The following is a 14,376-nucleotide window of genomic DNA, read 5'->3' as shown; positions in this document are numbered from 1 at the left end:
GAGGGGAGAAGCTGGGTCTAGGTTGGGGTGGGACATGGACCCCTGGAGTCAGGTAAACCCCAGCTACCCTACCCTCCCCATCCACTCACAGCCATGAAGAACGCCACATTCCAGATCACACCTGATGTGATCAAAGAGAGCGAGAACATCCAGCTGGGCCAGGACCTGAAGCTATCATGCCACGTGGATGCAGTGCCCCAGGAGAAGGTGACCTACCAGTGGTTCAAGAATGGCAAGCCGGCACGCATGTCCAAGAGGCTGCTGGTGACTCGCAATGACCCTGAGCTTCCCGCGGTCACCAGCAGCCTAGAGCTCATTGACCTGCACTTCAGTGACTATGGCACCTACCTGTGCATGGCTTCTTTCCCAGGGGCACCTGTGCCCGACCTCAGCGTCGAGGTCAACATCTCCTCTGAGACAGGTGGGCAACTGGAGGGGTACTGGGGAAACGTGAAGGGGTGGACAGGCCCACAGACAGGAGGTAGTGGGGAGGCAGCAGCTTGGGAAAGGGAAGCCAGAGTGAGGAGGTCACCATTTGTTCATGCCACATACTTTTATTGAGTCCCTATTATACGCCAGGGACTGTGCTAGGTCCTGGGATAGAGTGGTGGGCAAAACAGGCTCTGCCCTCACAGAGCTTAGGAGGAAAGGCAAACATGTTTCAGATAGTCTCACAAATAAATATATCATTACAAACTGCAATAGATGAGAGTCTGGAAAGAGTTCCCTGAGGGTGGTGCCGCCTCAAAGGAAAGGACTCCTTGTTAGCCTGTAGGGTATGTAGAAGGCATAGGAGTTGGAATGTGTTAGAGTGAGGTCAGGGACCCAGGGCTGTTTCCTCCATTTGGATCACAAGCCTGATGCCTAGGCCATGGAAGCGTTTTAAGGCCCTGGAAAAATAAATTAATTGGCTCCAAAATATGAAGAGAAAACTGCAAAATTAAAGACAATAAATGCATAAATGTTGATAGAGTATATATTATACTAACTAGATCACTGGGCCTCAGCTTGCCTTGTAGAGCTATTTACAAATAAGAACTTAATATTTAAATTATATTTAATGTAGAACATGGGTACATTTTAGTTTGCTTGGTGTGATGTGCAATGGAACCCATGGAAGGCCTCAAAAGATCCTCCGTTTGGGCAATGTGTTGGTTGAATTAGGTGAATAAAAGAAATTAGGCCAGGCTCAGTGGCTCATGCCTATAATCCCAGCACTTTGGGAGGCCAAGGTAGGTGGATCACCTAGGTTGGGAGTTTGAGACCAGTGTGACCAACATGGAGAAACTCCGTCTCTACTAAAAATACAGATTAGCCGGGCATGGTGGTGCATAACTGTAATGCCAGCTGCTCAGGAGCCTGAGGCAGGAGAATCGCTTAAACCTGAGAGGCGGAGGTTGCAGTGAGCCAAGATCATACCATTGCACTCCAGCCTGGGCAACAAGAGTGAAATTTCATCTCAAAAAAAAAAAAATTAAGAAATTAAGTGTTATTAACCAAAATGAACCTAATTAACACTGGCTTAAACTAGCTAGATGTGTACTTCTTCATCATGTCAAAGTCTGCTGGTGAGCAGTCCGGACTAGTGTGGGGGGTCTGCTCCACCAAGTCCTCAGGGCCCCAGGCTCCTTCTGGCTTGCTCTTCTGTCATCCTTAGTATGTGCCACCTTGCCCATGAGGGCAGTCCAGCTGCAGCCATTAACCTGCATTCTTGTCTGCAGGAAGGAGAAGAGGGGTACAGCTTCTTCTTTTAAACACCTTATTTTCCTTGGTATCCCATTGGTGAGAATTTAGTCACATGGCTATAGCTAATGATAATATAGGCTGGGAGATGTAGTCTTTATTCTGGGTGGCTGTGAGCCCTGCTGAAAAGCAGGTATCCTATTACTTAGGAAGAAACAGCGAGGATGTTGTAGGACAGACAAGCAGCCGGTGATAACACCCTAGGGCAAGAGAAGATGAAGTCTTTAAATAGGCCAGGGCCAGAAGTAGGAGAGAAGGACCAAGAATGGATGTATTTAGAAATGTTTAAGATGTGGAATCCCCAGAACTTACTAGTGCTGGGGAAGAAGGCATATAGGCCAGGGTGACTTCAGGTCTCTTTTTGAGTTGGGAGACCCTGAGGTGGAGACCCAGGAGTGGAGAGGATTTGGGAAAGTGAGTTCTGCTTTGGAAATACTGGGGGACCAGTGGGAAGTCTGGGATGGGAGAGAGAGGCTTGCACCTAGGGGAAGGTAAGCAGGAGCTGGAGGGCAGAGGCCAGGAGGGGAGCTCTAACTCCGGCCCCACCTCTCCCTGGACCACCCTCACCCCCGCAGTGCCGCCCACCATCAGTGTGCCCAAGGGTCGGGCCGTGGTGACTGTGCGCGAGGGATCGCCTGCCGAGCTGCAATGCGAGGTGCGGGGCAAGCCCAGGCCTCCAGTGCTCTGGTCCCGCGTGGACAAGGAGGCCGCACTGCTGCCCTCGGGGCTGCCCCTGGAGGAGACTCCCGACGGGAAGCTGCGGCTGGAGCGTGTGAGCCGAGACATGAGCGGGACTTACCGCTGCCAGACAGCCCGCTATAATGGCTTCAACGTGCGCCCCCGTGAGGCCCAGGTGCAGCTGAACGTGCAGTGTGAGTCCACTACGCCACCCGGACTACCTTCCCAGCCTTCCTGCCGCCTCCCAGCCGGCCTGTCCCCCTCTTCATCCCCCCACCTCCAGTCCAACCAGACCCCACCACCTACTCCTGATACCCCGAACGCTCCTTGACACCCCCATACTGTAGGACAAGGAAGTCGGTGTTCTGTGCTCCACTTCCATCAAGTATCTCCCATCTTCATTTTCAGGGGCCTGGTGAACAAAAAAAAATTACTTGATTTTGACAGGTGGAAATGTGATTTTGAAGGATGAGGAAAGACCCTCAAGGGGAACACTGTTTGATAACAAGATTATGAAAATTATCACCATGTGCCAAACCCTGTTCTAAGAGTTTTAATGCGCTAACTCATTTAACCCCCCATAGCCCTATAATAGATGCTATCATTCCCCCATTTTTACACATAGGGAAACTGAGACATGGAGAGATTGAGTAACTTGCCTAAGGTCTCACAGAGGCAGGGCTAGGATTTGAACCCAGCCCATCTAGCTTCAGAGATTGTGCACAAAACTCCTGCCTTATCCTGAATTTCATTATTTGGGCTGGGGGTGGGGTAAGGGGCCCACTTAGGCGTGACTGGAGGCCGGGTCTGGGAGACATGACTGGTGGGAATGGCTGGGAGGGAGTGGGTATCTGCAGGTTGGGAGGTAAGAGCGTGGCCATTGGAGGGATGTGTGCATCCGCCCTGGGATCTTTCTGGGCGAGGGCTCACGGCAGTAGAGGCGAGCGCATTGCCTCCCCACGGGCTGCTCCTCAGACACCACACGCTGGGGGGAGGACCCGCTGACCGCCGCTCCCGCCCCCAGTCCCGCCGGAGGTGGAACCCAGTTCCCAGGACGTGCGCCAGGCACTGGGCCGGCCTGTGCTCCTGCGCTGCTCGCTGCTGCGAGGGAGCCCCCAGCGCATCGCCTCGGCCGTGTGGCGCTTCAAAGGGCAGCTACTGCTGCCGCCACCACCCGTTGTTCCTGCCGCCGAGGCCCTGGACCACGCTGAGCTGCACCTCGACGCCGTAACTCGCGACAGTAGCGGCAGCTACGAGTGCAGCGTCTCCAACGACGTGGGCTCGGCTGCCTGCCTCTTCCAGGTCTCCGGTGAGCGTCCAGAGGGTCCCGCCCCACCCACTACGCCCACCAGGTGCCAGGCTCCGCCCCCATCCCAGCCCGGGTGATTCCTTCCCTGGTGCCCCCCCCCGCCCCCCCGCCTTGAAGCCCGCCTACTCCAGGCTTAGCCCAAGCCTATCCAAGGCCTGCCCAGGCCAAGGCCAGGCCCCGCTTCGTGTCCCGGATCCCAACCTGGACCTCCCAGCCCCGCCCTCCAGGTGCAGGCCACGCCCCCCGCTCACACCATCTCTTGAGGTGGAGGCCTTCCCCTTCCAAGGCCCGCCAGTGCCTATACCTGACCTAAGCCCCGCCCAGTTCAGCTCAGTGCGCTTACTGGGCTTGTGAGAACTGCGCCCCTTTCAAACACAGCCTTCCCCAGGCCCAGGCTTCGTCTCTCTACCCACACCCGAACCAGGCCTAGACCCGTTCAAAGCCGCTCCGCCTGCGTAAGGCATAGGCTCCATCCCTTTCAGCTTGGCCCAATCCCAGCTTTGTGCTTCCGGCAGTTCCAGTAGCAGACAGCGTCCGCTCCAGCCCCACTCCCACCAGCATCAAGCCCTGACGATGGCCCCCCGCCGCCACCTCATCCCTCGTCCAAGACCCCTGAGGCTACAGATGGGGAACCACTTCGGGAGCCTGAGGTGTAGTTTAGAGGAGAGAAGATGCCCCTCAACAGCTTCTCTGGAACGTTGGGGGGCACTAGACCAGACAGCACACATTTCCTGAACTGGCACCCTAGAGGTGCAGGCCCTTCGGAGCCCAGAAACCCCTCAGCCCCACCTCTTCAAGGCATTCTCAGATGGGCTGTCAGGGGCTGCAGATGGCCATGGGTGGGTCAGAAAGGAGCAGAGGTGGTGGTGAGGGAGGCCTAGGGGAACACAGAGGGGCTGCCTGGGTTGTTGATGGTCGCCCTCCATGTGGGGAGAGCTGCCTCCCTGCCAGAGCTGGTGGCAGTGCCCCTGGAGCAGAGCCTGGGCATACCTGTCCCCCATTCCGTGGCACACACAGCTTTCCCAGCAGCCCCCAACTGACTGGGTGCCCCTTAAGCTTCTGTTTGAATTCCCCCCACTCAACATCAGGGGGATAGGATGGCAGGTCACTGGCCCTCTCCCCATCTCCCCCCCACCCAGCCCTGCCAGCCAAAGGCCCCTGTGACATTTCCCACCTCCTTCCCTTCTCCCCTGTTCTCCCACACTTTCCCTGCCTCCCCACCTCTTTCCTCTCTCTCTTCCCCTCTGCTCCCTTCTCTTTCTTTTCTCCCAATATCCTGGACCCTTCTTTGTCTTTCACCCATTCTCTTTCCCCATGCCATGCCTTCCCTCATTTCCCTTGTCTGTGTCTTCCCAAATTTCTCTTTACTCTGTTTTTCTCGGCCTTTCTTCCCCTTCTCACCTCTTGGAATTTCCAATCTCTCTGTCTCCATCTCCACTTTCCTTCCTACCTCATCCTCCTTCTCCCCAATCCCCTCTTCTTGAAAACATTCCTCTCCTCACAATACTCCCTTTCTCTTTGTTTCTCCATCCCCTCTCTCTGTTTTCCACCTCATCCTCTTCTGTTTCCCTCTTCAACACCTCCTCTCTGTGTCTCCCCAACCCTTCACGGCCCAATGCCCCCCTCCCCACCCTCTTAGCCAAAGCCTACAGCCCGGAGTTTTACTTCGACACCCCCAACCCCACCCGCAGCCACAAGCTGTCCAAGAACTACTCCTATGTGCTGCAGTGGACTCAGAGGGAGCCTGATGCTGTCGACCCTGTGCTCAACTACAGACTCAGTGTCCGCCAGGTGGGCCAAGGGGAGCAGGGGCCTGGGGGCAGGTGGAGGGTGGCGTGGCTGACCCTGGAAATGCTCATCAAGGCCAGAGGAAGGGTCGTAGATGGGGCCCAGACACGTTGCCCCCCTTAGAGATCACTCTTCAGGGGCAGGGAGAGAAGTTTTGAATATAGCAGCGAGAGGTTGGAGGTTCTAAGGATCTGTCCCTTCTGGAGGGAAACTCTAGGCACAGCTCTGAGAAGTGGGCAGGCAGGGTTCTGCTGGGTTCATGGTGGAGGGAACCAGCACTGCTTACAGAACGTAGAATCTACTCTTGGGTCAAGAGCTTAAGAAGCGGTGTGGAAAAGGGGAGGTCAGTCTCATCCAGGGAGCCTCTACCAGGCAAGGCCAGAGTCGCTCTGCTGTTCTCATGCCCAGTCTGATTCCATATGGTTCTGCTCAGCCCAAGAGGGGTTAGGTGGGAGGGTGAGAGTTTGACTCGGGGGCAGACTGCCTAGGCCAGAACCCAGCTTTGTGTGAGCTAGAGCAAGCTACTCTCTTTGGCCTCAGTTTCCTTATCTGTAAAATGACGGTAATTATATTTTGCCTCATAGGATTGTTGTTCTGAGGACTAAATGACTTAATGGAAAATGTTTAGAACTGTGCCCAACACTTAATGGTTCAGGGTGTTGCTATCGTCACTTTTATTATAAAGGCAGCCCTGGGAGGTGGGAAGCGGTGACTGTCCTGTCTCACAGATGAGGAAACTGAGCGCCTGACCTCCGGGCATCTGGGAACTCCCTGTGCTTACAGCTCAACCAGCACAATGCAGCGGTCAAGGCCATCCCGGTCCGGCGTGTGGAGAAGGGGCAGCTGCTGGAGTACATCCTGACCGATCTCCGTGTGCCCCACAGCTATGAGGTCCGCCTCACACCCTATACCACCTTCGGGGCTGGTGACATGGCCTCCCGCATCATCCACTACACAGAGCGTAGGTGACGGTGGTGGTGGTAGGAAGGATGGGCCCATTTCATGCCCAGGGACCCCATCTACCATCCCCATGTGGTTCCTAAGCTTGGGGTTTCCCACCATGCACTCTCCTACCTTGTCACTGCAGGCCAGACCCACTGGCCCCCAGTCCTGCTCTGAGGACCCTGTCCTCTGGTCCCAAGGAGGGTATCCTCTGTAGAGCCCCACACCTCAGTTCTGACTTGGTTTCCCTGCTTGCTTTCTCAGCCATCAACTCTCCGAACCTTTCAGGTGAGACTCCCCAATCCCCTATGACTTACCCTTCCCTTTAGGGACACAAAGGCTCTCCTGGTGAAAGGAGATAGGCTATTATTGAGATAGTCAGAAAGAAAATGAATTCTCCCTGTGTTTCCATGAGGTAGGGCCGGCAGCTAGAAGGAGGAGCAGGGCTGGGCTGGAGATGTTTGTATCTGGAATTTATTCCGGGGTTTAAAGGGCAGGCAGGAGGGGAGAGGCTCACTGTCCCGAAAGAAAAAAGGAGAGGCTGGGCTCATTTATACCCACTATTGCCTGGGTCAGTGGTTCTTAGTCTGTGACCCATGGACCTCCAAAAAGTCTATACATAGAATTCAGGCAATCTATAAACATGGAAAGGCATACAATTATTTCTTTTTTTTTCTTTTGAGACAGAGTCTTAGTCTGTTGTCTAGGCTAGAGTGCAGTGGCACCATCTCAGCTCACTATAACCTCTGCCTCCCAGGTTCAAGTGATTCTCCTGCCTCAGCCTCCCAAGTAACTGGGATTACAGGCATGTGCCACCATGCCTGGCTGATTTTTTGTGTCTTTAGTAGAGATGGGGTTTCACCATGTTGTCCACGCTGGTCTTGAACTCCTGACCTCAGGTGATCTACCTGCCTCAGCCTCCCAAAGTGCTGGGATTACAGGCGTGAGCCACCATGCCTGGCCTCAATTATTTCTTTATTTTCCCCATCTTCTAGCAGAAATTAAACATCTCCTTCAATGATGAATGGAGGACCCAAACCACAGTAATAAAATCAGCACCCATGACTTTGTCAGCAGTAGAAATCCCGAGTTTTCACCTCACCCGACAGTTGTTCCAGATAGCTCTAAATATCGTTTATGTCCATTTGTATTTCAAAACTATAGTTATTAGACCTGATACTAGAGCTTGTGATTTAATTAGATAAGAAGCCTACTTACGATTTTATAACAAATTGAAAATGTTTTGACAACTGTATTTCAATATAATTGATTTTCTTTATAATCCTATATATTTCATTTTATGTGTCTAAAATCATTATTCTGAGATGATCCTTAGGCTGCGCTAGATGACAGAAGGGCCTATGGCACAAAAAGGGTTAAGCACTCTTGCTACAGCAACAAATTCATTGTGGGCCTTATGCCTGATCTTTTGAACCCTGGAATCCCGAGTGCCTTGCTCAGCTGCAGGGGAGCTGCCTCAGGGTGGTGATGGGGGCAAGGCTGGACCTGAGGGGCTGAGGAGGCTGACTCTTTGTCTCACTCACCCTATAAAATGCAGACAACACCTGCCACTTTGAGGATGAGAAGATCTGTGGCTACACCCAGGACCTGACAGACAACTTTGACTGGACGCGGCAGAACGCCCTCACCCAGAACCCCAAACGCTCCCCCAACACTGGTCCCCCCACTGACATAAGTGGCACCCCTGAGGGTGAGGACCTGTCCTGCTGCCAGAAATGGAGGATTGCTTCGGAGGGGTGTCCAGGCCCAGGGCACCCCAGACTGGGGATGAAGGGAGTTAGCCCCAGTCTGAGGGAGATACAACCCTGTCCTCAGGGATCCCTGGTCTGAGGGGAGACACAGCCCCATCCTCAGGGAGCCCCAGTCTGAGGGGAGTCACAGCCCCATCCTCAGGGAGCCCCAGTCAGAGGAGAGACACAGCCCCATCCTCAGGGATTCCTGGTCTGAGGGGAGATGCAGCCCCATCCTGATAGAGGATCAAGAAGAAAAGGAATTACAGTGGAGCCAAGGATTCAGGAATGCTGACCAGACTCCTGTGCTGTGCTGTGAGGCAGGGTGCGTGGGGTGAGGCACCTCAGGTTCAGCCAGCAGAGGCTTAGGCAGAGAGGGAATCAGGTAGGAAGAGGCCCGGGTGTCTCGGGGCTGCTGGTGCATCTCCCTCTTCCCCACAGGGTACTACATGTTCATCGAGACATCGAGGCCTCGGGAGCTGGGGGACCGTGCAAGGTTGGTGAGTCCCCTCTACAATGCCAGCGCGAAGTTCTACTGTGTCTCCTTCTTCTACCACATGTATGGGAAACACATTGGTGAGCTGGGGGGTCAGGTAGTCTGACCAAGTGTGTGCTGGGGGATGGGAGGGAAGTGGGGTCTGCAGGAGGCTGTGGGCTGGCCCAGGTGAGGCCTGAGCTTCCCCAATTGGCTAAATGAGAGGTCCATGGAGGGGGTCTGCATGGAAAATTGGCAAGAGAAGTTGAAAGCCAGCTTGTCGGAGGTTTTGAGATAATCAAGGAGTCCTGAGCCTGCAGATAGAAAAGACTCCAGCAGGGGCCGGGTGCAGTGGCTTACGCCTGTAATCCCCACACCTTGGGAGGCCAAGGAGGGTGGATCACCTGAGGTCAGGAGTTCAAGACCAGCCTGCCCAACATGGTGAAACCCCATCTCTACTAAAAGTACAAAATTAGCTAGGCATGGTGGCAGGTGCCTGTAATCCCTGCTACCCAGGAGGCTGAGGAGGAGGATCGCTTGAACCCGGGAGGTGGAGGTTGCAGTGAGTTGCACTCCTGCCTGGGCAACAAGAGTGAAACTCTATCTCAAAAAAAAAAAAAAAAAAAAGAAAAAGAAAAAGACTCCAGCAGGATGAGATGGAAGTGAAGGAGATGAAGAAGGCAACTAAGAGGATGCAAATGTGGGTGCCTGCCAGGTGCCAGGTGATGTCCTGGGTGTGCCACATCCTCAGTTGCATTAACCCTTACCACATGAGGGAGGTGTTACCATACAACTCAGAGAAGTCAAGCATTCGCCCAAGACCACACAGCAAGCCAGGTCTGTGTGACTTCTCCAGGTCCTAAACATGAGATGGGAAGGGTGCTGCTTTCCAAGTGTGGGAGTGAACAGAAGGAATGCCCTTTGGGAAGCAATGGCTCTGGCAGGAATATCACATAACCAGTGAACTCATCTGTCAGCCGTCACTTCCAGAGCTCTTGCTCGGTCCAGGTAGCAGGTGCTGCAGTGAACCAGGTGGACGAGTTCCCCATCATCTTGGCATTTACAGGCAAGTGGGAGAGGCAGGTATTAAACAACCCATGGTACCAGCTAAGAGTTAGTGGCCCCTGTGTCAGGGGAGGACAGAGGCTGAGACTAGTGGGAACAGGGAGACCTGACCCCGCGGCATGGTCATGAAAGTCTCTGCTGAGGACATGATGATTTTAAAAATCGTTTTTGTTTACTTGTTTATAGGAAGGGTAATACATGCCACAAAGGTCAAAAGGTACAAAAGGGTACATAATGCAAATACCCTCCCATCCCAGTCCTCCTGCCAGAGGTGAGCAATAGACTAGGTTTCAGGGCAAATTTTCCAAGATACTTTAATAGAAACCAGTACATATGGGCGCAGTGGCTCGTGCCTATAATCCCAGCACTTTGGGAGGCTGAGGGAGGCAGATCACCTGAGGTCAGGAGTTGGAGACCAGCCTGGCCAACATGGCAAAACCTTGTCTCTACTAAAAATACAAAAAATAGCCAGGTGTGGTGGTGGATGCCTGTAATCCAGCCACTCAGGAGACTGAGGCAGGGAGAATTTCTTGAACCCAGGGGGTGGAGGTTGCACTGAGCAAGATCCCACCACTGCACTCCAGCCTGGGCGACAGAGCAAGACTTCTTGTCAAAAAAAAAAAAAAAAAAAGAAGAAGAAGAAAAAAGAAACCAACACACACACACACACACACACACCACACCACATGCACACACAAACACACCACACACACCGCACACACACAAACACACCACACACACACACACACACACACACACACACTCTATTTCCTCCCGTTCTGCACATACTGTCCGATGCTTCCTTTTTCCCTCGAAATTGTACATCATCTTGGCAATCATTCCTTGTCAGTTTGCAGAAAGCGTCTTCCTTCATTGTTTTCCTCAGCTGTGATGGTAGAGTGACTTAAAGCAAATGTAGATCTAAAGGCTGGTCATGGAGAAGTTTCCACAGCTAGGGTGATGGTTCAGGCTGAACTGACGAGCAAGAATGGTGTGGGATAGAAGGTTCTGCATCCATTGGGGCCCCCAAACCATCTGCGCAAATCATTTTGTCCACGGCTTGGTCTAGACTTCATAAGAAGCTTCTTCTGGGGTGGGTGAGGGTGGATCACCAGGACTTCCCCACCCTGCCCAGTCCTCTCATTTACATTTGGCTTCCCCAGGTAGGGCAACCAATTCTTTCAGGTTTACCTCAGTCTTTCCCAGTTTTAGCACTAGGTATGTTTTATGTGGTGAATAAAGCTAGCCCTTCAAACTCAGGATTTCTCTAATACTGATGCTTAGGACAAAGCTCAAAAAAGAAAAAAAAAAGTGAGTGAGTTTAAAGAAAGATATTGGCACATGTGTTACATAACTTGGTCAAGATAGTGAGGGGGAGATTTTGGAGGCATTAGCCTGGGGGTGCTCAGCCCATTTGCCCACAGCCATGGGGACTTGGAATTATGGGGTTATTGAGGGGTGCTGGAGGAGAAGGAGGTGACCATGACTTGGTTAGGAGGGCCCAGGCCGTATCAGTGGCCCCTCCCTGTCCTTTCCAGCTCGCCTCCAGCCCCCACTGATATGAAGTACCTGGCTCTGAGGAAGGGGAATCAATCTTACATGGTGCCTGTTGGCTGGCATTTCCATGGCACTTCCCACAGACAAAGCTGTACCATCTGTGACACCAGATAGACAGACCCCTTGGTGGGACAGAGCTACCAAATGTTACCTGCCTGGGATAAAAGGAATTGGCTTGGACCAAGGAGAGCCAGCGAGATACAAGGTCTGGGGACAGCTGGTGCCCAGAGCTGCCAGGCAGGGTGGGCGGGGAGGAGGGAGGAGGGAGTAGGATAGCAAGAAGCACCCCCTCCCCCATGGCAAAGCCAGGCAGATGCACCTTGAAGTTTTCAGGCATGTGGGGACACCCTCGCCAGTAGGGGATGGAACCTTGAGAGGCTGAGCCAGCACCTAGTAGAACAGGAGGCACTCACTCACCCTGGCTTTCGCAAGGCCCAAGACCCAATATCTTCCAGGATCCTCACCAGCCTCTCTCTTCTCTCTCCTGGAGAAATGGCCCCTGTCCGCATCCTGCTGGGATCTAGCCTCAATCCCCATACCATTTCTTCCTCCTCCACTGCCCTGCCCCAAGGACCCCGATGGGAAAGCCTGCTTTTTCACCATCCCCTTCCCTCAGCACCCCATCAGCTCCAATGTCCCCCCTGCTCAGAGGCTTCCTGATATCCCTTTACAGAGGACACCTAGGGCCCAAGACCTTTTGAAAAGGGCCTACTCAGGCTAAATGGCTTACACTTATAATCCCAGCGCTTTGGGTGGCCAGGAGTTCCAGACCAGCCTGGGCTACACAGCAAGACCCCATCTCTACAAAACAGCTTTAAAAATTAGCTGAGTGTGATGGTGCATGCCTGCAGTCCTAGCTACTTGGGAGGCTGAAGTGGGAGGATTACTTGAGCCCAGAAGTTTGAGGTTGCAGTGAGCCATGATTGTACCACCAAGACCCTGTCTCAAAGAAGAAAAAAAAGAACTTTGCTCACTACACTCTTCCATATCTTTCTTGCCACATCTAACCTCAAACAGAACTGTATGGCTGAGTGATGAGAATCACGTGGCTCTCTGACTGTGTAAAGATGTGCCCCACCCTCACTCAGGCTGATAGACTCCAGCTCTCCAGCGACTGGGCTTTTGCTCAGGCTGTCCCCTGTGCTTAACATGCCCTGTCTTACCACATTTCCCTGGCCAAATCCTTCCCATTCTTCAAAGCCTGTCTAAAATGCCACCTCCTTCAGAAGTCTTCCTGGGTTTGAGCTGGGAGCCCTCTATCGCTCCTGTGAACTCTGAGTCTTTAACCTGCAGCTCCCCAGGCCCAGACCACTCTCCGCTCTGCAGTATGGCCATCCCTGGGATTCACATCTTCTCTTCCTATTCATTCCTTATAGGAAGGTCTGTGTCAAATTCCTATCAGTTCCCAATAGTTGAATTCTGAATGAAGAATTTGCCATAACTGTCATCAAGGACTTTCACAGAATCTCAGAGTTGGAAGGACCTCAAGGTTCATGAAGCTCAAATCCTATCATTCATCTATTCATTCACTTAACTAATTGAGCATCGTTATATGCCGGGCACTGTTCTAGAATACTAGAACAAGACAAAGACCCCTGCCCTTGAGGAGCTTACATTCTACTCGTGCCAAGCTTTATAAAGAAAATAATGCAGAAAAAAGAACAGAGCTATTTTACATGGGATCGTCAGGGACTTCCTTGAGGAAGAGAAGAGTGTTCCAGGCTGGGGGAGCATCACAAACAAAGGCCCTAAGGCAGGAACTGGCCTCAGGCATTTAAAGAAAAGCAAGGGGACAAGTTTGCTAGAGCCGAGTGGGAGCCAGGAAAGAGTGGAAGCAAATGAGGTCAGAGAAGCTGACAGGGCCCAGATCAGGTGTGCAAGGCCAGGAGAGGACAGCGATGGGAAGCCTTAGAGGGGACTGAGCAGGGGGTAACATGATTGGTGACAGGGGTCCCCTCCACAGCACCTCTGCTGGATAGTCCTCCTGTTCAGGGACGGGATGCTTCCCCAAGATAGCCCACCCTTTTGCTGGGCAGATCCAGTGCATCCAGGGTCTTCCTTAGATGGAATTCAAATCGGCCTCATGCCAGTTTTCAGTTGCTGGTGTTTATTCTATCCCATGGGGAATGCAGAGCACAGACTGTCACACAGACTGTCCCCTCTGGCCTTCTCTCTCCGGGGCCTTACTGGACCCAACATGCTCCTAGGATAGCAAGAAGCATCCCTCCCCCATGGCAAAGCCAGGCAGAGGGCACATTGACTGGATATTAAATATTTTAAATGTTTAATGAGTATTAAACCCCTTTGTCTACCTCTGCAAGTCATATACTGCCAACAGGGACACACTGCGCTCTTTGGAAATCCTGCTCTGTGCCCAGAGAGAGGTCTCACTGCTCTGGAGAGAGGTCTCACTCCCCTGCCTAGAGGGGAAGGGTGGGGTGTGTGTGCTTGTATGTGTTTGGAAATGGGGAGATTAGCTGATTAGCAGGGCAGGAAAGAAATGAAAGAATTGGCAAGTCATCCTGATGTACTGAAATCCTGCTGAAGTCTTCTCTTCCCCACATTGAGGGTGTCCCTGCAGGAAGGGGACATTGCACCCATCTGGGCATGGGGAGGAGGTCCTGCCAACAGGGACAGGGCTACAGGCTGTGGTGGGAGAGGAGGGCTTGGTAAATGTGGAAAGGTGAGGGTGCCGTGATCAGAGCTCACTGCATACTGTCTTCACACCCACCACAGGCTCCCTCAACCTCCTGGTCCGGTCCCGGAACAAAGGGGCTCTGGACACGCACGCCTGGTCCCTCAGTGGCAATAAGGGCAATGTGTGGCAGCAGGTCCATGTGCCCATCAACCCCAGTGGGCCCTTCCAGGTGAGTCCGCAGGGCCCAGAGGACCCTGCCAGGCATCGGTGGTTGCTGTGGCCAGGAAGTGCTTCAGAAAGGCTCGTCCTTCTTCCTGGGGCTAAGGGTGGAAAGAGGCAGGGTAGGGGAACTTCCAGGTAGATGAAGGGGAAAGGTGGGATGAGGGGAGCGCTCTGGTGCCCAGCAGAACCTCCTCAATCCTTGCTCCCT

The 14,376-nt window shown here is 53.1% G+C and overlaps 1 protein-coding gene across 5 annotated transcripts in view; it reads left to right on the top strand.

The window, feature by feature from the left end:
• MDGA1 (MAM domain containing glycosylphosphatidylinositol anchor 1) overlaps positions 1-14,376 on the top strand; it is a 65,040-nt gene that overhangs the window by 44,810 nt on the left and 5,854 nt on the right. For all 5 annotated transcript variants that reach the window (XM_035295528.3, XM_078370660.1, XM_078370659.1 and 2 more), the window contains exons 7-15: positions 92-421; positions 2,319-2,615; positions 3,446-3,730; positions 5,370-5,521; positions 6,302-6,479; positions 6,725-6,748; positions 8,019-8,171; positions 8,653-8,787; positions 14,045-14,175. In XM_035295528.3, the coding sequence (XP_035151419.2) occupies positions 92-421; positions 2,319-2,615; positions 3,446-3,730; positions 5,370-5,521; positions 6,302-6,479; positions 6,725-6,748; positions 8,019-8,171; positions 8,653-8,787; positions 14,045-14,175 (1,685 nt within the window). The remainder of the gene's footprint in view (positions 1-91; positions 422-2,318; positions 2,616-3,445; positions 3,731-5,369; positions 5,522-6,301; positions 6,480-6,724; positions 6,749-8,018; positions 8,172-8,652; positions 8,788-14,044; positions 14,176-14,376) is intronic.

Source organism: Callithrix jacchus, chromosome 4 (assembly GCF_049354715.1).
Source record: "Callithrix jacchus isolate 240 chromosome 4, calJac240_pri, whole genome shotgun sequence".
Taxonomy (NCBI): Eukaryota; Metazoa; Chordata; class Mammalia; order Primates; family Cebidae; genus Callithrix; species Callithrix jacchus.
The sequence above is the reverse complement of the archived record's forward strand: the minus strand, read 5'-3'. Positions and strand labels throughout refer to the sequence as shown.